This window comes from Chelonoidis abingdonii, chromosome 1, assembly GCF_003597395.2.
Source record: "Chelonoidis abingdonii isolate Lonesome George chromosome 1, CheloAbing_2.0, whole genome shotgun sequence".
Taxonomy (NCBI): Eukaryota; Metazoa; Chordata; order Testudines; family Testudinidae; genus Chelonoidis; species Chelonoidis abingdonii.
Window position 1 is genome coordinate 171,483,867 of NC_133769.1, and position 23,804 is coordinate 171,507,670.

General features: G+C 43.0%; 1 protein-coding gene across 1 annotated transcript in view; it reads right to left on the reverse strand.

Moving 5' to 3' along the window:
• Positions 1-18,343, reverse strand: part of MORC1 (MORC family CW-type zinc finger 1) — a 73,338-nt gene extending 54,995 nt beyond the window's left edge. Inside the window, exons 1-6 of the mRNA XM_075063393.1 lie at positions 18,273-18,343; positions 13,089-13,142; positions 8,805-8,839; positions 6,264-6,332; positions 3,835-3,925; positions 2,651-2,759 (exon numbers count right to left, since the gene is read on the reverse strand). Of these exons, the coding sequence (XP_074919494.1) occupies positions 2,651-2,759; positions 3,835-3,925; positions 6,264-6,332; positions 8,805-8,839; positions 13,089-13,142; positions 18,273-18,343 (429 nt within the window). The remainder of the gene's footprint in view (positions 1-2,650; positions 2,760-3,834; positions 3,926-6,263; positions 6,333-8,804; positions 8,840-13,088; positions 13,143-18,272) is intronic.
• Between the last annotated feature and the right edge of the window lie 5,461 nt (positions 18,344-23,804).

Genomic DNA, 23,804 nt, shown 5'->3' on the forward strand with positions numbered 1-23,804 from the left:
CATCAAACTCAGCCATCAGCTCCACAATTTTAAGGAAGTTTCCAATGTTTGGCACATACAGCTGATCTGAAGTGCCACACAGTGCTAGGTTTTGGGTAGCAAGCATTCTCACAATGGCAATGAGCCTTATTCAACATTGCCAGTTAAAGAGCTCGAACACAATCTTCTCTTGATGCTGAACATCTATGGTGGCCTTTAACCTTAGTCGATCTCAAGCTTCTTTCCGCCTTGTGAATGCTCTCTGTTGATCTGCTGCCTTCTCATGGCATGCCAGATTTTCAGCCAGATTCTTCCAGTCATTGTCCCTGTCAGAAACCCAATGATGGACTGGACATCAGACCGAAAGGGTTTGCATGTAAACACAGTATGCAGCATTCTGGGTTTTGAGGACATAAGCATGGCCTCTCCACTATTTCACCATGGGGATTTCTGCCAGTTAATGTGTTGGATGGAAAACTTTCTGTTTTCATTGTCTTTGGGGGACATGAGTTTTCCTTCTGTGGCCCATGCACGACAAGGAAGGCCCTCAGGTTACTGCTCAAGTGGATCCACAGTCCTGGATCATCTAGACTAAGAATTAAATCTGCAGCAGCTGTTCTTTGTCTCCACACACTCTTCTCTGAATCTAACACTTTTCTTCAAGGAATGTTGCATGTAAATTCATTTGAGTGAGAATATGGATGCTGCCAGTAGCTGACCATGTCACTGACTTTGAGTAACTGAAGATCAAGCATCTCCTCACCACTCACATCCTCACTGGGGCCAGAAGGCTCACCGTGAACATTTGTGTCTATGTACCTCAGGAGAGCTCCTTCCTACTTAGACAGAAAAGCTTCCTTTGCTTTCTTTCTTTTTCTGAATGCTGACTCAGAGGGTCATTTTCTTCTTTCACTCATGACTGCTGTTCTGTGCTAGCTATAGTGGCTCTCAACACTCAGCTGAAGGGGACAAAGGAGCAGGCTGGTAGCAGGGCCTGAGTGAGGGAAGATATCAGCGTCTTAAGGGCCTAACTGGCTCCTATCACTTCAGTTGACTGCCTGTTATCCTCAAGTGGGTTCATAGAAGCAGCAGGAAACAGGAAGCTCCCTGAGAAGCTGGTGTTAATCAGTCCAGGCTCCTGGGGGTTCCAGAGAGGTACATAAGAGGCTTCTCATCCTCTCTCTCCCTGCAGCTCCTGCTGCTTTCTGTTATTCCCTCTCACCTTTTCTCCTGCCTGCCTGCTATGTCTCTTGTGCCCTCCTTCCTCCAGCACAGCACTCCACCATCTCTGTGCATCTAGAGCAGAGAGAATACATATGCACTAGCAGCAGAAACAATTTTCTACACTCTGGGTCCTAGTGAACCCCCACACAGTCTGGCACCTGAGGAAGCTGCCTCAGTTCACCTCATGGTAAGGCCAGCCCTGAGTACATCTACACCAGTAGATGCCCCTGGCGTTCACATGGCATTAGGCTTTGTCTACACTAGAAACCAGTGGTGTGATTTCCCTGTTCGCGTACACATACTTGTGCTAGCTTGATGAGAGATAGCATGAGTATAAATAGCAGTGTAGCTGCGGTAGCACAGCTAGTCACACCAGAGCCACAGCTGAGCTGTGATGAGTACATACTCACCCATTTGAGCAAGTTTGTACTCAGCATGACTCAGCCGTGCCTCTGGTGCTGCTACCCATGCTATTGTGGCTACACTGCCATTTATACTTGTGAAGCTAGCGCACACACGTGTAAGTGAACAGGGGAATCACATCCATAGCCTGTAGCGTAGCTGTAGCCTTTACAGTCTCCAGATGTTGTTTTACAAGTAGATGTCCTATTACGATACCACGTAGATAGTTCTTGCTGCATTTTCCATTTCTTGTTCCTTTCTTTGACTGAGCTCTCCTTTTTCTTATTTTCGTTTTCAGTCCTATCCCTTGCTCTTCATGTTCCTGAGCTTCACCTTGTTCTTCGCCCCACAAACCTTTGGGGTGTAACATCATACCTCCTTCTTAGTCACCTTAATTAGTAGTTTTTCCTTAAAGTTGCTTTGCTGTACAAGCAGTCGGCCAATCACAGTTACAGGAAGGAAGGCTACACGTGGCTGCTTCCAAATCCCATCTAGTCCATTTTGAGAGATAGGAAGGAGTTGCTAAAGAAAGAAGATTCTCATAGGCCCTACCAGGTCACCATCTGACATCAGAGCTCACAGGAAGGGTCCAAAGAATATAGTTTGTCGACTGTAATTAAGGTGAAGCCAACAGATTGAAGTACAGTACCAGTTTTGATCTATGCTTATCCTTCAGATGTCAGCAGAGCATACTGCGTGATAAAACTCTGCTTCACCTTTCCTACAAAAACAAAAACCTAAAAAACCCAAAACAAAGCAGCCTTGGACAACTTTTTCCCTACATTAACAGTCATCTCTGTATTTCATAAACAATATTTCTAATGAAAAATGAGAAGTTTCATTTATTTTTAACAAGCAATGCTTTACAGCACAATATATAACATTCAGAGCAATTGCAGAAGACACTTTAGAAAAATACCATCCAGTTTAGGAGGCTAAATTCCATTGAATTTCAATGAGACCTAAGCACTTCAAAGTCTTGCCTAGGGTCTATTTGAAACTATTTACAAACAAAGCAAAAAAATAAATATAAAAAAAATGATACCTCATTAAGGCCTTCTGTCTCACAGAATGTTTGAGAGAAGAGAACACATGTCATTGTATCTTCTTTCTTTGTGAATAATATGAAGTCTTTCCCTATTCGCATAGATCCACTATAGTAAAGATACAGAAGATGTCAATTACTCTCAGATAGATTTTTGTCAGGATGTTAATTTACTTTAAGTAACACAGACAGAACATATCATTAATTGGCCTGATGGCCCTGTTCTAGCATGTTCAAATTACATTTCTACTCCTGGCAATGGGAGTTTGGAACAAGGAAAAAGCAGCTCTTGGGAAGAGGGAGTGCCTAAACCTTAAGGGACTCCTTTCCTCATCTAACCCTCCTCAGCCAAAATGAGATAACCACACATCATGTTGACAGTGTGCACAAAACTAATAGTAAAAAGTTGTGGGTTTATGCTACTGGTTGCAAAACACACACAGAGTCACACAACTATTACAAGCCATGGATCAGTGATCAACATATTTTAAAGGATACACAGTGCTGCTTAATGTTGCATCAAAGCAGCTGTACAGGGAAACAAATATATACCAAAGTTTAAGTAATTTTAGACATGGTGGCAGGTCTCCATCAGCTGCTCTCTGCTAAGGTCTTTCTGTCAGCCAGCTACACCAAAACTGGGCTTCAATGCCAGAATATCCCTCAAGTAGTTTCTTTTGGTGGAGATCCTTCAGCAGCAAATATTGCTGCCTTTGCCCAGTGGAACCACTAAGAAGAGGCAGTCTATCCTCTGTCCTCTGTCAGGAGACAGACTCCTCTCTAGGACACACAGGGCCAGGCTAGCACCAGGAGGTACCATTTTTGCCTCCTTGCTCTAGCAAGAATCTGGCCTAAAAATGGCTGGAATTCTCCCCTAAACTCTCCCTCCCTTTACAGAAAAAGAGACAGCAGAGGGCAATATGGTGAATATATTCACTTTTGAAATATACATTAGAAATAACTGGACAACTAGAACCATCAGGAGCTTCAGTATGCGCTATTAGGAACAATACTGAGTTAAATATTGAGATTGTTAGATGACCAAATAGAACACTGATTTTTCTAGGATTATATTCCATTATTCCATTTAGTTTGTGTGTTAAGGATCATAGGTAAAAAAAAAAAAAAATACTGAGGCAGAGACAGAGACAATCAAGACACTAGGATTTAGAAAACACCCTTACGATTTAAGTCCATTGCCATAGCGTCCAATCATTCTTGAGAGAGATGTCCGCTTAGAAGACCTTCCAAAATAAATCAGATCAGTAGCTTCCTCTGCAATAGAATTTTATTGTTATTGTTAAAACAACAGAAAAACATCAGGACTTGAAAACTTCAAAAACCTGCATAGATTTTAAAATGAGTATTCACTTGGTTAGTGCTACAGCACAGGATTTGTTGAGATCTTATGATGTGTCTGATTTATATCTTGCTCCACGGCTAACAACACACAAGTTGTTTCCATGCTTGTCTGATTCAGTACAGAGGTAGCCAAACAAATACTCTAATTACATATCATTGCTGAGAAAAGTAGGACACCAGATTCAATGGACCAATGGTCTGATCAAGTATAGCAAATCTTAGTACTCCTTCCCTTTTTAACTCAGGAATGACAGTACACACCACAATTAAATCATAACAAATATTAGATTTTATTTTGTATTTATAGCTCATTTCATTGGAAGAACTACGCATTTTAAAAAACCAAGAATGAGTTGATCCTCAGCACGAGGTAAGCACTGTGCTCGTTTTAATGAGAAAACAAGTACCAGAAGTTACGTGACTTGCCCAAAATGATATAAGATCTCTGGTCAAGTTTGAAATAGAAGCTAGGTTGTGATCCACATTCCTGTGCCAAAAATAGTATCTCCCCTCTTGCAGATGCTTTCTGCATAGGTTTTTTTCCACATAAGAAGGAAATCTACCAGTTGTAGCTGCAGTAGGCACTGAGTAGCTCTCTCCATTTGCAGTGAAAGTTCGCATGCCAAATGCCATTCAAAGAATTAACTAGCAAGGATGACTTCCAAGAACATCTGACAGTTACAGCATGTATCAACCTAACCTGAAGATCAAGACTCTCCATTATATACTTGGGAGCAGCATGAAACTGCCATAATATCAATGAACTAAAACAGCTTGGTCAATAGAAGGCTGTTTGGATACTTAAAGGAAAATAAATTCACTCTTAAAAAAGAAGCAGGAGCAACACACTGGAAATCAGGTTTTAAGCTACTAAGGATTCCACCAGTGACAAACTGGTACAATGTTATTTTATCTGAAAAGTCTTGAGCTGCTAGTAGCACAACGTTGCCTAGTACTATAGCATTACAATACCCCCATGACTTTTGCAAAAATATGATAGCAAAATACACAGAATTACACCCAGCACTCCTTAAACCAATGCAAGTCCCATCATAAAGATTCTTTGTTAGAGTTTTAGGGGAATTGTCTATTTGGGACCACTTACAAAAAATCCATCGGAGGTGAACATCTACTGATCCTCTTCTTGCAAGCAAAATGGCACCACTGAGATAAAGACTTATGCTTAGGTAAAATAAATCAAGTACACATTCATCTCTGCTGCTTCCTGTATCATTTCTGTTCCTCCAACTGTGATATTCACAGTTGACAGCTGATTGGACCAAGGGATCAACGTCATGTACAAATTCAGAGGAACAAGTACTATTTTTATTTTGATCGCTGCCTATGATGTACACTGAAGTGTGCTTTAAGTCAGGGGTTCTCAACCTTTTCCTTTCTGAGACCAACATGCTATAAAAACTCCAGGGACCAGCCTGGCTCTGCTCTGGGCTTCAGTCCAGCTGGAGTGAAGCAGACCGGGGCTCGCAGACTCCCTGAAACTGGCATCATTAAGTGACCATCTTAGGAAACAGGAAAGTACACTATTTATTGGCTTGAAATACGGTGATATGTGGAAATGAGTCTGATGTTACATTTTCATTGTAGTCTTTATTATGAACTATTCCAGAGGGGTTTTTTTGCTTTGTTTGAATAAAAAAAAAAACAACAGTGTAGGAACTCCTGTAGTAAGCAAGGAATGCATCATCGAACACTGAAATACAGCAGTTTGACAAAACATAAGCACAGTAGGAAAAATACCATGTCCAATGCAAGCTAGAGAGGAAGTTCAGGGAGCCAAAAAATAATTATAGCAGAATTTTAAATTTGGCTAGGACAGCAATGTTAAACTCCATACTTTTATGGGAGAGAACCTAACAACAAATGAATGTTTCACTGTTTGGTTGTCTGAAATCAATGAATTAACCGGTAATACTGTGCCTGGAACTCTGATCATTTTCTGATATGTGGTTGGTGCTATGCTTTAAACGCAGGGCAATTATATTTCTGTAATAATCCATATATTTTACATTTCATTTTTCCAAGAAAATTTAGTCATTTTATGCACAGCTTAAAAAAAAACTTCAGGATTAATTTACTCTGCTAGCAAAAATACTAAAAACAAAGTGAATTTGTGTGTGTGTGTGTATATATATATATAATTTTAAATAATGTCTCTATATACTTGGTGTTTTTATTTATTTGCAGAATATTCCCTTGAACAACCAGTTAAGCATCTTTATAATTAACTTACTAGGGGTCATGCCGCATCCATCATCCAAAAAGCACAACATAAATCCCCCTCGGAGCTTGTCATTACCCACTGAAAAAAAAAAAAAAGAGAAATACCTGTTTGAAACACCCGAGGAATCTAATTTGCTGGTTAGGGAGATTGTGATCTAACAAGCCCTCTATTCACATCCTACACACAACTGTAATAATCTTTGTACAAAATATGTCTTGTGAGGTATCATATGAAAACTAATAACTGACTGATCATTAATATTCTTATGTGCTGTATGTACGCAGTGTGTATTAAGAGTTATGGATGTATGCTGAAATTATGGCATGTCAGGGGGCGCTGGTAAACAGGTGTGCCCCAGCCAAAGGAATATATATTTGATTCTCCGACTAGTCTGATTGTCATGCAAAGACAATGAAGGTCCATTTTTATGTTTTAGGTAGACAAATTTATTAAGATAACAAGTGGGGGAAGAAAAAGCATGGTGCTTCCTTTGCCATCAGACTCCATGTTGCCTTCCTCACAACTTGAATAAACTTTACATTGAGAGGCAACCCTCAGAAGAAATCATTTCAAATGTTTACTGATATATAAAGCCATAGAGGTCTGAATCTCAAGTGAGAAGTGACTGAATCAACTGACTGTATATAATATTACTGTATTATAAAAACATATAGAGTGAGGTCTTCTCTGAAAGCTAATGACACACTAGTGAGTAATATGATGGTGAAATGTATTAACATTATATGGGGAAATATGGATACTTCATAAAATTATTCTGTAAAGTCTGTGGCCAAACAGGAAAGAAAGCAGCTATTACCTGTATCCTATGTAAATTAAGTATAGTGGGATCAAAATACTGGATGCCCCACTTCCATACAGGAAATGAAAGCCACAGGAAAGAAAAAACAGTGTGAGGTCCTCCTGCCTCTTGAAATAATAACTCGACTTAAGCAAGGACAGAAGCCATCTTTGGCATCCATCACTACAGAGACAAGGGAACAGAGTGCTTACAAGCTGAGAAAGATTTGGGGGGGGGGGAGTTAGAAGTGTCTGGAAACTGAATATAGGTGAGAAGCCATCTTCAACAAAGGTTGTACCTTGCTAGGTTAAGATGTAGATGTTTAGATGCATGTTTTCACTTTTATTTGCTCATAACCCTCTAACTTTATTCCTTTCACTTGACATCACTTAACCCATGCCCTACTGTTAACTCAGTGCTATGTTTAAAGGGAAGGGTATATTTACCCCAGTTCAGTTTATAAACTTATGTGCTTGTGTGTCTTTAGAGGAACAAACAAACCTTATTTCTCTGAACTATCCAGAAAAGGTGTGGACATTATAGAGTACCTGGTCTCAGGAAAATTCAGGACTGGTAGTATGCTGGGGTCATCTTGCTGGCTGTGACCAAGGCTGGTGGAAGCCAGAATGAGGTATTGCTGAGGTCAAAGCTGCTGAATCAGGGCTGTCTACCACATGGACACTCAGGGTGTGACCTGCACACTTGTAGGCTGCTTGTGAGCATCTCAGCTGAAGCTATATTAGCAAAGCATTGTAAGGCACAGGATTGCAGAACAAGTGGTGACACAACCCCTCACTGGTCTGGATTGCCCTTTGATCCCTGTAACTGATACCCAAGGCTCACACAAGTCATTTTTCAGCAAAGAAGAGAAATAATAAAATGACAAACCGCTGTTTTACTATACTTCTTATTTTCTGTAATCTAAACCCAGTGGTTTGTAAGTATTAAGATATTTTGTGTGTGTGTTCTAAGTTCTTCAAAAAAGCAACCACCTTCCAACCTGACTTAGCTAAAGAAAGAGAGCTGTGCAAGTCTTGATGTCTGTTCAATATCTCAGCTGGAGGTCTCAGAAGCATGTGAAGTGAATGATGCAACTTGAAAAACAGGTAGAAACAAGGGGTAGAAACCAGCATGAGACATCTCAGCATCCCATAAGGGAAGCTATATGGTGGGAATCTGGCTAGTCTAAAACTCAGTGGGGCAAAGGGATTAGGCCAGCTCTACTCCAGCTTTCAGTAGGATTAGCTGGCCAAACAATGTCAGTGAGAGTTCAGCTTTGCAAAATAAATGTTTCACCAGAATAAAAAATGAGAAAAAAAAAAAAGAGGAGAAACAGTGAATTTTTTTTTAGCTACTTATATATCTCCACTGAACAGCCCTGCTGAAAATACTAAAACCTGATTTTACAAGAAAGCTGAAATACTTCTGCATCCTTTGTTCATTGATACTGCCAACAATACTCTTAAGCATGCAGAAGCATTATACATTCTGTACCCCAGCCATTGAAAGAAATAGTTAACGACAGTTAAACAAGCCTCCTGAAAGACAACATCCATTTATTTGTGGGATGATTTCCCAAGGGAAATAGAAACCCCATCATCTGATATTTCCAAAGCCAAATTTTCAACTAGCATGATAGTGTGCAGGCAGACACCTGCAACTGAGGAATTAGATGCAGACCAATGCCCTCTTGATATGCCTCTTGCTGACAACTGGCATCACCCCCTTTAACTATTTTTTACGGCACTTACCAGTAAATATGTCAAGTCTGGTGGCTCCTGCATCTCTGAAAACAAGAGTACAAAATTACCTTCCTCTGCCCACAGAGGGGGAAAAAAAAAGAGAGAATACATGTGACTAACAAAGCTGTACCAATTCTTCACCAGGCTCATATGCTTGTATGTTTCCTCATCCCCTACCTTTCTTCTATTTTGTCTTTAGATTGTAAGGTCCCTTTTCTATATGTGTATAGCACCCTTTGGTTACACCAACACCACACGACGAGTCATTTGGACAACAATAACAAGCCCTCTACTAACAGTTGCTGCTGAAGTATCTGGAATGTTACAGTAATCCATTACACTTAAAGCAATATTTATCTCATGCTACAGTGTGGTAACTTTGTAGAGGATATCATGTTACTGGCACTTAGTGTCTGCAGACTTAATTATTAATTTGCAGTCAAGGAAATTATATCCATTTGAAACTGTAAATAAAAGTTAGAGTCCAAGTGGAGAAAAGTCACTTTCTCCTTTAGAGCCCAATCTTGCATTCTTTGCCTACCCAAATCTTTTGCCTCCAATGAGAGCTGAAGTAATATAAGGAATCCAGAATTATGCTCCTTACTTACCTGCAAAGTTCCAGGAGCAGGTTGTTGGATTTCCCCTATAACAGTAGATGGCACCACTAACACCTAAAGCAGAGGAGATAGCTGTGTCCCCCCTAGGTTACCATGCAAGACTGCAATGCTACTGGCTGTTCCAAGAGAAACAAAGATCCCCAAATTCAAGCCTTAGCAAAAAGTTTTCGATTTCACCTTTAATAAGTCATCAACAGGACTGGGACAAAATCATTCCACAAAGAGATGTAATTTTAACTTCAAAGCCATTTATATCCATTTGTAGCAAGCTACAGGGATGTCGAAGGGCCCAAAACTGATGAAAATGGCCAAGAGCAACGATTCTTATATGTCCTTCTCAAGCTTTACAGAATTCAGCTGCCTTTCAAAGGAAAAATGCCTGAAGCAAGGCCTTAACGCAATATTTGTTTACTACAACCCTCCAGGAGACACAATGTTCCTTGGCCTTTATCCAAGCCATTCAGACCACATACATATTGGAGAAAGCTGTCAGATCAGCAGCTATGGTTGATACCAAAAGAGACAATAAAAGGATTAAGAATTAGCAAGTTTTAGAATGGAAGCTCTCTCAGAAGAAATGAAGCCAAGAGTGCTAGTAAGGTGTGGGGAAGGTCAGGAAACTTAAATAAGTCAGAGACAGTGAAGAAAAAAGCAATTAAATGTTCCTGATGCTTATATGCAACAATCATGATTCTCATATTGCTATCTGTGATTTGTTTCAAACCCAAACACTCCAATGAAGGTAGGTCAGAGACTCAGAGCACCAGGTAATAGGAATCTTGATGACATAAGGTCTAGCATAGAAAAGAAAGCATGATCCAAAGATCATCGAGTGCCTTAAATATTGATAGTTTGTCAGTTACTCACCTATTTCTATTAACACCTCAGAGCTACTGCTCTGGAAGAAATTCCACGTTTCAGACCAAAATGCTTAATAATGGATTTGAGAGAGAGAGAGAGTTGGACATCAAACATCCATTTCCTGTCAAAGTTACCTCCTCTTATCTGATCCTTTAATGAAGTGATATAGCTGAATTTGTCACAAATCTTTCCACAGCATCTCACTGATGGCAGAGATAAGATTCAGAATTCACTGCTGGGTCATGTAGGAGAATTATGCCAGTAACTTTACAGGGATCAGAAGTCTGCAGCAGCAAAGGAAAGAAACAAATACTGGCCCAATAGTTTTTCTGTACTCTTCTCAGGGCCACCCAGAGGATTCAGGGGGCCTTGGGCAGGGCCTGGTCTTCGGCGGCAATTCAGCGGCAGGTCCCTCTCGGAGCGAAGGACCCGCTGCCGAATGCAGCCAAAGAATGAAGCGGCAGTGGTAGAGCTGCCTAAGTGTCGCCGATCACGGCTTTCCCTCCCCGCCTCCCGTCATGAAGGGCCCACCACCAAAAATCTGGAGCAGCTCACAGGGCCCCTGCAGGGCCCGGGGTGTGGGGCAAATTACCCCACTTCCCCCCCCCCCCCCGTGTCCCTAACTCTTCCCAATATCCAGGTGCAATCCCTCTTTAATTGCTTAATTATTATTAGCAATTGTCCCACACATAATCTTCAAGAGAGACTAGATGTAATGTAAAATATCCATGGAAAATCAGTTTTTCCACAAGTACAGGGGAACTTGGTTAATCCTTTAACTTACATGCAAAATAAAATGGTCACCTCTCTCTATTTACTAGGAAGTATTTAACAGAGAGTTCGTAAGGCTTCATATTACTAAAAATACTAGAAACATTTATTAAAATGCCATGGAGAATCATAAAGAACTAAAACTTACCTACACTAGTCATGTCAATCAACGAAGCATATTTTGTGATGAGTCATTCCTTGCTTGTCATGTGTGTATACCTAATGACTATCTGGCAAAATTCATTCATCAGAAATATATCTCCCAAACTTTCATTTTAACTAGCAAAATTCTATTGCACAGATTGAAAGGACATGTCAAGATTTTGCTGCCAGCCAAGATTTTTCTTAGTACTTGAAGAGTTATTCTTACTAGATTTAGCTTAATGAGTCTAACCAGGCAGCAATCTTTTCTATTTTAAAAATGTTTCATAACAGAAACAGGGTCTGACATTCTAGTTCTTGCCACTTGAACTTGGAGATAATAAGAAAACTGTGCATTGAAAACTGGTAGTAGTTAAACCGGTAACACACTGAAGACCTACCACTACCCTGGGAGCTATTTTATTTTTAGCTATACTCAAAGTTACTAAGTTAAAGGAAAAGTTTAAAAATTCAATTTCTCCGTGTTTGAGCATTGTGGCACAAATTACAAAAACCAGCTTTGCATTATGAAATACTTTCCCAGTTAGTGAGACACATACAGTGTGACCAATCATTTTGCATACTTGAAAGAATTATTTCTATTTAAAACAACTAAACTCTTAAAATGAAGCTGTGTGTGCGCACAATAAAAATGTTTTAGTTAGTTGATACTTTGGGGTCCCTGCAGCTAGCAAAACTACAGCCAATCACAAGTATCTCCTCAGAGTGTGTTGGACAGCCATTTCCAAGACCTGAGCCCAGTCTATATCAACTAGCAGATGTGTCCTAGGGGTTAGGACATATTGGAAACACTCTATATTATTAGAAGGCAGAGCATGAAGTAGGGTAAAGAAAAAGGGGAACAGGTACAAAGAAAGCAGATAAATGGGTACAGAATAAAGGGGGCTTCTCATGCGTCAATTTACTATTAACCACACTGGGCTTGTCTACACTTGAAATGCTGCAGCTATGCCGCTGTCGTGTTTCAGTGTAGACACTCATTGCACTGATGGGAGAGGTTCTCCCATCAGTCTACTTAATCCACCGCCCCATGGGGTTGTAGCTAGTTCAACAGGAGAATTCTTCCATCAAGCCTAGCACAGTCTACACTAAGGGTTAAGCCAGTTAACTACATCACTAAGGGCATGGGTTTTTCACACCCCTGAAAAATACAGCTGTTAATTTAACTTTAGAGTATAGGCCTGGCCTCAGCATATGTAACACCACCCCAGCATTAACCCACTTGAGAGAGAACACGTATGCAGTGAGACCTACACAACAGGCCTACAGCCAAATCCTCCTTAAGACACCTAAGTCTGAATTTGCTTGTTTTTGTCACCTTATATACAGTCTTTGCACCTAAGCCTTCAAACACGGAGCATAGCGTTTGCTACTGTGAATAGTAAGTATCACACTTAGTTTGCAGAATCAGATCTTTTATGGTTACATTCAATCATTAAAGTTACCATGATTTGCTAGTGAGACACACTGTAGGCCTGATACGTAAAGGACTAGCCCTAAAAAATGCTCAGTGACCTCAATTCCAGTGAGGGCACCCGGCCTCTCAGAATCAGCTCTTTAAAATGCTTCACAACTTCAATAAATGAAGAACAATTAAAACGGAAGTAGGACAAGTACTGTTTCACTGAGATCATGTCCCATGGTACACTTGTATATAATTTAGGCTGTGTCTATGTTACAGCATTGACACTAGGAGGCTATGCTGAGATAGACAAACCAGCAAAATATTTGTAGTGCAGACAAGGTGTCAGGCAATCCTCAAAATTACTTTATCACTTTCACCTGTGGAAACATTTCCTCACCTCTCACTGGAAGAGTCAGCCTTGCGAAACATTTAAACCCATAAATAAAAGAACTTGCGTCCTACAAGTATAATATTTACCGGGCATTGTCAATCAGTTCAGCAATCGCTCCAAAGAGAAAGTCGTGAGTGGTGCTAAAATAAAGGTAAAAGTTGGTTAAAAGCTACAAGCAATTGGTAATACCAAATCAAGTATCTGTGTATTATGGAATCTACATAAGAAATATGTTCGGTTCCTGACACTGAAACACATGAAATTGTATGAAAGCAGCTTTTAATTTAAGATTCATATACACACATACTATTGTGAAGGTTAGTGGTAAAGATTTCTAAAAACTGAATTTGCAGGCTGGTCACTCTGCATTTTAACCTGTTATGTATATTGCATTCTCTAATTATGCCTGTTACACATCAGAACATTTTCACTACCCTAGTGGTGAAGCAGTTAAAAGGGCTTGATTTCTGCTACGATATAAGCCAAAAAAAAATTGTACACTATTGATTTTTTTTTGAAGTTGGTAGAAAAAGCTAATTTCATTTTGTGGCACGGGCAAGTAGTAATACAAGCTCTCTATGATGCTATGACCTATTAAGAACTATACAGACATCAATATGCTTGAGCCTAGTTCTGATCTCACAACAGTGTAACTCCATTCCCAGTATGTTTACTCTCTATTTACTATTCTAATGAGATTTAAAGTCAGGCCATATCTCCCCAAGAAGGATTCAATTTCATATTTTCAGATAGTTCAAGGTCAGAACAGATCACTACATCATCGAGAGCAGTGAATTTCAGCCTATGGTCTGCAGACCCCTGGGGGGCACAGACGATGGCTAAGATTTCCAAAGGAGTCCACACCTCCATTCAAAAGTTTTTAGGGGCCCACCAATGAAAAAAAGGTAAAAACACTGAACTAGGCTTACTTCTTGTACATCACAGGCCATTAAATTACACCAGATACCCCACACTAAGCCCAATAACTTTAGTTAAACTAAGCACTTTTATCCTCAGCCATCTAAACTGTTGTGTGCCACTGGCAGAGAACAGGAGAGACTGAGGTGCTACCAATGCCAAGACCCCTGCAATAGCAAGGAACTGATTATGTGAGTTATGTCTAGATGATCCCAACAGCAATCTATTCCCCTTGCTGCAGAGGAAGGTCCTTACCAATATGACCCAGGAGAAATCCCTTCCTTAGCCCATATATAGCAATCAGTCGGACCCTGATCATGTGATCAAAATCCACCAGCCAGATATCAAATTGAGAGGATTCTTTGTACCAACTCAGGAGCATTAGACCTATTTGTGATCCTACCTCCAGCTGTGGCCAATCTGTGGTGCTTCTGCCACCCCTCCTGCCCCAAAAATGCATCTGGGCAATTGTGCAGTCGGGGATAGAAACTTGCAAATAAGGATCAATTCATCCTGCATTCAGCAACAGCAGGTGATTTAAGGTACAGGAGCCGGAGGATGGGAGACAGATTGACTCAAATGCAGGTGGCATTCTCCACAGAATTAGGGATTTAGCTCAACCGTGTTAAATACAACTGTCCTTTAAGTCACACCAACAGCTGATAATGCCCACTGTTGCCTGCAAGAATACTAATGGTGCTCTAGTTATGGAACTTGTCAGACTTTTCATTTTAACACTGTATTTTCAAGTTTTATTATAGGGAGATATAAAGAGACACATTATAGACTAAAGCTTGTCCTCAAAATCCTATACTCTCAATGAAGAATTTTTGGCAGAGCATTATTCTAACATTAAAAGAACATCTGAAATTCCAGTATTGTTTGTTTGTACATCTCAAATTTCTGAGCTACAAAAATGAAACATGACAGCAACACAGGACTCTTGAGAGAGGGTTTAAACTCTGCTCTTTTATGTAAGGAACAATATCCTTCAATTCCCACCCAAAAGATTATTTCAGTGATAATAATACACTACTTCTTGTCCTAACTAAACTACTTTTACTTTGCACACATACTCCAGCAATTGTGCAGCCACACCAGTGCAAGCAGTAATGCAAGTGGTAGACTAGACAGAGCCCAAGCCCTTTTAGAGAGAGAGTTTTTTAAGCCACCCAAGCACTATGTACAACAGTGCTTATGTCATTGTTGGCACAAAGGCGGGAAAAATGTGTGTAGCATTTTCTAGTGCAGATGCAGCCTTGGACTCCAACAACCACAGCATTTTTTTTTGCCACAGGCCACTGTTACCTAACTCATTCAAGGGAGCATCAGAATAGATTAGCTGCCAGTGTGTAAAACTATTGCCTATGTCTCAGCAAGATTAAAAGACAATAGTTAAGACAGCAGCCAGTGTACACTAGTTTGTGACCTGTGCCGATCCAGTCTCCTGCAGGCAGCAGCGATGGCTGTTACTGCCACTAGAGCTGCAGTGGTGGTGCAAGCGTGGGAGACAAAATACACAGGAAAAGAAAGCACATCAGATAGGAACACATCATAGGCTTCTTAACATTTGCCAGATTTCTTCAACTTCTCATGCAGGAAGACCAACTAACTTTTCTTCCCCACAACCAACTCTTATTGAACTCAGGAAGCTACAGTCAAATGGACTGAGCACAGATGCGGGAGTCAGAGGGGTATAGTTCTGTTACTAATTTAGCTATCAAATTGATGTATGTCCCTTGGACACGTCACTCAATCCAAATTACCTTAAATGCTTGCTATTTTGGGGTGCTTAGATGCTGGTAATTCCCCTTGCCTTCAGTTGCTGATGCTCAATGCTTCAGGAAAAGAACAAAGCCGTACTCTGGGGCAGAAAATTAAGTACCCAGAAGTAGCAAATGTTTTTGAAAATATATGCTTTAACCCCGCTTCCCTACCTGAGAAATGGCATACCTACCCTTTTAAAGCTCTTTGAGAGCTACAGATGCAAGCGTTTTAGAAGCAGTCATTGTTACAGACTGAGTGGAGACAGAAGAGGTTTATTTTAAAAGACATTCCCTATGTCAGTGGCAGAGGCGGCTCTAGCCATTTCGCTGCCCCAAGCACAGTGGCCGGTCTGCCAGTTGCCGGTCCCACGGCTTCGGTGGACCTCCCGCAGACGTGCCTGCGGAGAGTCCGCTGGTCCCATGGACCTCCTGCAGGCGTGCCTGTGGATGCTCCACCGAAGCTGCAGGATCAGCGGACCCTCCGGAGGCACGCCTGCGGGAGGTCCACTGGAGCCACCTGCCGCCCTCCCGGTGACTGGCAGAGCATCCCCCACGGCATGCCGCCCCAAGCACGCACTTGGTGTGCTGGGGCCTGGAGCCGCCCCTGGTCAGTGGTCCCCAAGGTGGTGCCCGTGGGTGCCATAGCACCCACCGGGGCATTTATGTGCACCCACCTAGTGCCCAGCAAGGGAGAGCAGCCACAGCCCTGCACCTCTCAGGGACAGAGAACTCCGGGGCCCACAGGCTGCAGGCACTGGTGTTCTCTGTCCCTGGCAGGTGCGGGGCTGCGGCTTTTCTCCAGTTTCTCCGGGGCTGTGGGCGCCAGTGTTCTCTGTCCCCTGCAGGCAGGTGGCCCGCCTAGTGCCCAGTAGGGGAGAGAAGCCACAGCCCTGCACCTGCTGGGGACAGAGAACTCCAGGGCCCGCAGCCTGCAGGCGACGGTGTTCTCTGTCCCTGGCAGGCGCGGGGTTGTGGCTTTTCTCCAGTTTCTCCGGGGCTGCGGGCGCCAGTGTTCTCTGTCCCCGGCAGGCACATGGCTCGCCTAGTGCCCAGCATGGGAGAGAAGCCAGGATCCCGCACCTGCTGGGGACAGAGTACTCCAGGGCTGCAGGCGCCGATGTTCTCTGTCCCTGGCAGGCGAGGGGCTGCAGCTTTTCTCTGGCTTCTTCGGGGCTGCAGGCTGTGGGCGCTGATGTTCTCCGTCCCCGGCAGGCACGTGGCCCACCTAGTGCCCAGCATGGGAGAGAAGCTGTGATCCCGCACCTGCTGGGGACAGAGTACTCCAGGGCTGCAGGTGTTCTCTGTCCCTGGCAGGCGCGGGGCTGTGGCTTCTCTCCGGCTTCTCTGGGGCTGCAGGCTTTGGTGTTCTCTGTCCCTGGCAGGCGCGGGGCTGTGGCTTCTCTCCGGCTTCTCTGGGGCTGCAGGCTTTGGTGTTCTCTGTCCCCGGCAGGCGCGGGGCTGTGGCTTCTCTCCGGCTTCTCTGGGGCTGCAGGCTTCGGTGTTCTCTGTCCCCGGCAGGCGTCGGGCCACAGCTTAAGCTGGAGAGAAGCCGCAGCCTCGCGCCTGCTGGGGACAGAGAACTCCAGGGCTGCAGGCACTGGCGTTCCCTGTTCCTGGCAGGTGCGGGGCCGGGGCTTCTCTCTGGCTTTCCCGGGGCTGCAGGCTGCGGGCACCGGCATTCTCTGTCCCTGGCAGGTGGGGGACCGGGGCTTCTCTCTGGCTTCGAAGCCATGGCCCCGACCCTGCCAGGGGCAGAGAACTCTGGGGCTGCAAGCTTCATTTTGTTAAAATAAGAATAATAAATATATTTGGACCAGCAGTTCAACAGTGTTTTACTTTTTAAAAATAAATAAGAAGAAAACTGTTTATGATATTTATGTTGTAAAAGCTCCTTAATTTTTCTTACAGGTAGATAAAAAAGAGCAAATTCACACGGTAAGGTGAAAGAGTAATTGCTGAATAATTTAATTAATACCTTTTATATGTAAAATTACCCTTTTTATCTTATGGATTCATATATTACGTAATATTAAATATAACGTTTTTCATATTATTTAATGTACAAATACAAAATAAGCCTTGAAAAACTGTTGGCGCCTGCCACACCCTTCTGAAAACATGAATGTGCCACTGGCCACAAAAAGGTTGGGGACCAGTGCCCTATGTTGTTGAAAGGGAATTGCCAGCACTTGAGTAGGAACTGGTTTTACAACAGATGGAAAGTTCCCCTTGCAAAGTGAGCTGGAGAGTGTAAGGGGCCTGGGCCGGAGGGGGAGTGGGGTGGGTTGAGAATTATCCTTCTAAAGAGAACAGACCATTTACCTGGGGGAAACCTGAGTGTACGACTCAGCAGTCCGAGCACACACCGAGAGGGTACAGCCTTTTCCGCTGCCTGAGCCTGTAAGCTCCGGGCATGCACCCACCGCGCTACCCAGGGGCTCATGCCTTCTGCCACCGCTGCTGCCCCCAACACACCAGCGCCGCGGGCTTCCCACCCGCAGTGCCCCAGGCTGCCGTGACCGGCGGGGGGCACCAGGCACAGCGGGAGCCGGACACTCTCCGCGCCCGCCTGGAAGAGTCACTCACGAGTTGGCGTGGAGATACTCCAGCCTCAGCTCCGCCCTGCGCAGAGCCCGGTAGCGCCCGGCAGACGCCATCGCCGCCGCCGCCTGAGCCAACGCGGGTGGGACCAGCCGCCGCCCCCTGGCGGCCGCACAGAGCTGGGACCAGGCGCGCGGGGCGGCCCCTGGCGGCGGCAGCGCGCAACGCAACCGCAACGCCTGAGCGGGGGCGAAGGGAGCTGAAGGTTGTGCTCCGAGTCACCCCTCCCCTGCAAGCCGGAGCCTGGCCAATTGCAACAGGAAAGGGGAAATCCCCTACTAAAGCGAGTGGGCAGAGCTGAACTCCACTCACACACATAGGGACAGTGGGGAAGCTAATACGGGGCAGGGGATGACCTAGGCCCCTCATGGGTGCCTATAGAACCCCCACAGCACCCATTGCCTCAGGCCCTTGCATCCCCCTAGCCACCCAGAACCACTCAGCATCCTGCATGTCCCACCTTTCTCAGACACCCACCAGCCTGCCTCCTGCAGCCCCAGACATCCTTCTCCCCTTAGTCCCCTTGCATCCTCCCAGAACCCATCAGCTCTCCTTGGGCATTGATCACCCCTGGCACCATGCACCAGAGCCCCTGGCACCATGCATAACAGTCTCCTACACAAAGCCTCTTGTCCATCCCTCAGTCATGCAACGCTCATAATGCTTTCACAGAGCCCCCTTTTCAGCCCCACTCGCAGTTAATCTAGAATGTTTAAGCCTTAAATCCTGTCAGAGTATACTTAAAAGGGGGAATTGTTTGCAGTAGAACAGTCAGAATTGCCCTTTTGAATAAAAGGGCCTATCTTTTCATCCATGCAGAAGGAATGCAAATGTTTTATTTAACATTTGGTTTTAATGTTTTTAAAATGCCAATGAACTGAAGCAGTAGCTTTCTTAAGGTTTATCATATCTGTCAAAGTAATTTCTCTTTTTAGCTTTTATATTTTTTGGATTTTTATTTCAAATGGCATGTTATAACACCATTCAAAAGTATGCAATTTAAAACAGACTCCACTATAATTTGAATAAAACCAATATTGCAGTATGACCTGGAATTCTTATGTAGTTCATATGTTAACCATGTGTTCCAAAAAATAAGAAAAAGAAACAAGGAGAGAGGAAGTCTTTCATTAAAATGTGCCAACAATTCTGTGAAGCTTTACCAAATATCAAAACATTGCAATCCAATGCATTCAAGTTTGTTGTCGATTATACTTCTGCTGTTTACGCAAATATGAAGGGAATGCTCCTGTTGAAGTCAGTGACTTCAATAGCAGTGGAGTCAGGCATAAAGCCTAGAAAAGCAGCATGGAAGTGGGCTTTCTTTGTACCAAGTGATGATGGTGATCAACAGAAAACAAATCACCAAGTTGACCAAACTCTGATAATACAGAGTTTGGAGCTGCTAAGCAATTTTTTTTGCACCATAGGGACTTATACTTGAACAGCATTGTCAATTGCCATGATATTATGTCATTGACAAAAAGAGACATATTACACAAATTTTCACATGGGGCTGGAGAGTAAGCCTGCCCTGCACTTACTCCACAGTGGAAGCTCCTGTCCTGTGGGGATGGGCCCAGCTCCTCGCTCTGCTCATTGTGACATGGCACATGGGGTCATATGGCACTGTGATGCCATATGCCATGTTGTAATGCCACTCACTCAAATTTGGCCCATGGAAGGGCAGCCACACCATACCTGAAAGGTGCTGTGACCCCATCCACCAGTTTGCAATGCCCAGAGTGGGAAGCTGGGCCCAGCTCCATGGGACAGGAGCCATCACTGAGGGATAAGTGCAGGGCGGAATTCATTCTCCAGCCCACCACCAGTCTCTCTCAGTGCTTAGCCATGCACAGAGCACAGCATATAAGATTGCTGCCCCAGGGATCTTACAATCTTGTGATCAGAAGTGAACAGAGACACGTGAAGGGCAGCTGACTGTTACACTCCCACCCCTTCACCTCATTTGGAGAGGATTCATAAAAGTCAAAAACGCTGTGGGCACAGAAGAGGAAGCTCAAGGCATGGAGTGATATAGACTCAGACTCTAGGACTGGAAGGGACCTTGAGAGGTCATCGAGTCCAGTCCCCTGCCCTCATGGCAGGACCAAATACTGTCTAGACCATCCCTGATAGACATTTATCTAACCTACTCTTAAATACCTCAAGAGATGGAATTCCACAAACTCCCTAGCAATTTATTCCAGTGTTAACTACCCTGACAGTTAGGAACTTTTCCTGATGCCCAACCTAATCTCCGCTTGCTGCCATGTGCTTCTCGTTCTATCATTAGAGGCTAAGGGACAGTTTCTCCTTCCTCCTGATGACACCCTTTTAGATACCTGAAAACTGCTATCAATGTCCCTCTCAGTCTTCTCTTTTCCAAACTAAAGACAACCCATTCTTTCAGCCTTCCTTCATAGGTCATGTTCTCTAAGACTTTAATCATTCTTGTTGCTCTTCTCTGGACCCTCTCCAATTCTCGCACATTTTTCTTGACAATGCGGTGCCCAGAGACTGGACCACAATACTCCAGTGAGGCCTAACCAGCGCAGAGATAGACGCGAAGAAATGACTTCTCCCGTGTCTTGTTTATAACACAGTTGTAATGTCTCCAGAATCACTGACTTTTTGGCAACAGTATCACCTGTTGACTCATATTTAGCTTGTGGCTCACTATACCCCTAGATCTCTCTCTGCCATACTCCTGCTAGACAGTCTCTTCCAGATCGTAGTGTGTTAAACTGATTGTTCCTTCCTAAGTGGGAAGGCAGCTTGCATTTGTCTTTATTGAACTTCAGATCGGTTACCTCAGACCATTTCTCAATTTGTCCAGATCAATTTGGAATTTTGACCCTGTCCTGCCAAAGCAGTTGCGCTACCCTCAGTTTTTGTTCGTCCACCAAACCTTAATAAGCGTACTTTCTATGCAAATCTAAGTGCTTGATAAGAGATCGAACAGGAGCCTGGTCTCCAAAACACGCATACCCCACTTGTTTATACCTTTCAGAGCAGGATTGGGAGCCGTTAATAGACTACACTCTGAGTACGGTTATCCAGCCAGTTATGCACCCCTTATAGAAGCCCATCTAATTGTATTTGCCCTAGTATTATCGATAAGGAATACATCGAGACCGTACATCAAATGCCTACTAAATGTCAGGTATACACATCGCCACACTTCTCCCTTATCCACAAGACTCGTTATCCTATCAAGAAAGCTATCAGGGATTTTAGTTTGACAGTTTGTTCTTTACAATCATGCTGGCTATTCCCTGTCACCTTACACACCTTCCAATGTTTGCAGATGATTTCTTTATTACTTGCTCATATTTTCCTGGACAGACTTAAACGATATGGTCTGTAGTTTTCCTGGTTGTTTTTATTCCTCTTTTATAGATGGGGCACTATAATTTTGCCCTTTTCCAGTCTTAAACTCTCCTCATCCCAGAACTTTCCAAGAAATAGCTAAGAGGCTCAAGTACCTCCTCTTTAAACTCTAGTATATCTAGGATGCATTCATCAGGCCTGGCTGACTTGCAGGCATCTAAACTTCTAAAGTGATATTTAACTTGCTCTTTTTTTTTTATCTCTAAACCTACCCCCTTCCATAGCATTCACTATGTTAGACATTCTCTCAGACTTTCAGTGAAGACCAAAAAAGAAGTCATAAATCATTAATCTCGCATTTCCAAGTTTCTGTTACTTTTCCCTCCCAACGTGAGCAGTGAGCTGGCCTGTCCTTGGTTCTCTCTTGCTCTAATGTATTGAGTAAAAGTCTTCTTGTTTCCCTTTATCCCATAGCTAGTTTGAGCCATTTTGTGCCTTTGCCTTTCTAATCTTTGCCCCTGCATTCCTTGTTATTTGCCTAATTCATCCTTTGTAATCTGACTAGGTTCCATTTTTTATATGACTCCTTTTATTTTTGGTCATGCAGATCTTGATGGTTAAGACAAGTGGTCTTTGCACATTTCTTTGTCTTTCCTACCCATCGGATAGGGCTTTTTAGGCCCTTAATAGTGCCCTATTGAAAAACACTGCAACTCTCCTCAGTTGTTTTGCCCATTAGTCCTTGAATTCCCATGGGACCTTACCTCTCAAGCTTCTCTAGAGCTTATCAAAAATCCCTTCCTGAAATCATTGCTCTCTATTTTTGCTGTACTCCCTTTTACCTTCCTTGGATTGCAAACTCTGATGTTTCTATGATCACTTGCACCAAGTTCCCTCTACTTTCAAATCTGCAAAATGAGTTTGTCCCTATTTGTTAAAGTCAAGTCTAGAACAGCTTCCCCCCAGCAGCTTTTTCAACCTTCTGAAATAAAAAGTTGTCTGCAATGCAGTCCAGGAATTTATTGGATAGTCTGTGCCCTGTGGTGTTATTTTCCCAGCATATATCTGGATAGTTCAAGTCCCCCATCACCACCAAATCTTGGGCTTTGGATGATTTTGTTAGTTCTTTAAAAAAAAGCCTCATCCACCTCCATCAGGTCTTATACAGCAAGAAGGGCTATGGCAAAAAACACAAGGCTCCTGCTGCCAATGACTTCGGAGTTTTTTAAATTGCTTTGAAGATCAAAATTGCTACTATAATACATATAAACCCCCAAGGATTACTAATGCACTTAATGTTAAGAACCTGTCTCACTTGAAATTCTATTTCTAGTCCAACTTGGAGCAAGTCTAATTGACAAGATGCAAAAAAATATTCTGACAGCACCCAACACCACATCCAGTGCTAAGGCTCTCAAAGTTAACACCATTTCAATCAATCCATTGTTAACAAAATTCCCAACTTTACTAACAGGTTTCCCCTGGTGTAGACAAGGAATTTGAAGATTAAGTGGAATCTACAGGTATCTCCAAGTTCAGGGCAGGATTCTGCAAAGTTGGCACCGAATCCCCAATTGGTGTTAACATGCCCCTTTTAAATCAGAGTCAAAGCAGCATCCAAATTCAGCTGTGCAGGAGGGCACACAACACGTCACAAGATCAAGCTCTCAAAATGAATTTTAAAAAAAGAGTGGGTAACTCTAATGTTGCTGTACTATGCCAAGAGCTCCACAATGTGGATTTGTATTTTATTCTCTTCTTGTACAATTTGATATTGGACCCTATTTATTTGACTGCTTAAACAATGATTGGAAATGTGGGTTTGTTGAAAAAAGTGAAAATAAATCAAACAGGTCATAAGTGTGGGGCATTTATTGGGATTGCATATACCTGACTGGGCCAAATGGCTATTGATTTTCCCGTTAAGTCTTTTCAGTTCACAGCAGCAGAATCTGAACATGAACACAAAAGATAACATTAATTTTCATTTGGAAGATGGGTTAGAATCAAACATTCATTTTCATAGTTATGGGTCATGTTTTCCAAACATGCTCAGTAACTTGGTGTTTCAAATTTTCAGTGCCCAAATGGGAACATCTTAAGAGTGCCAAAATTTAGGGGGTGAAGTGTCCACTCCAAGCAGGCCCTATGAAGATTCAGGCTTTAATAACCCTTCCAATACAC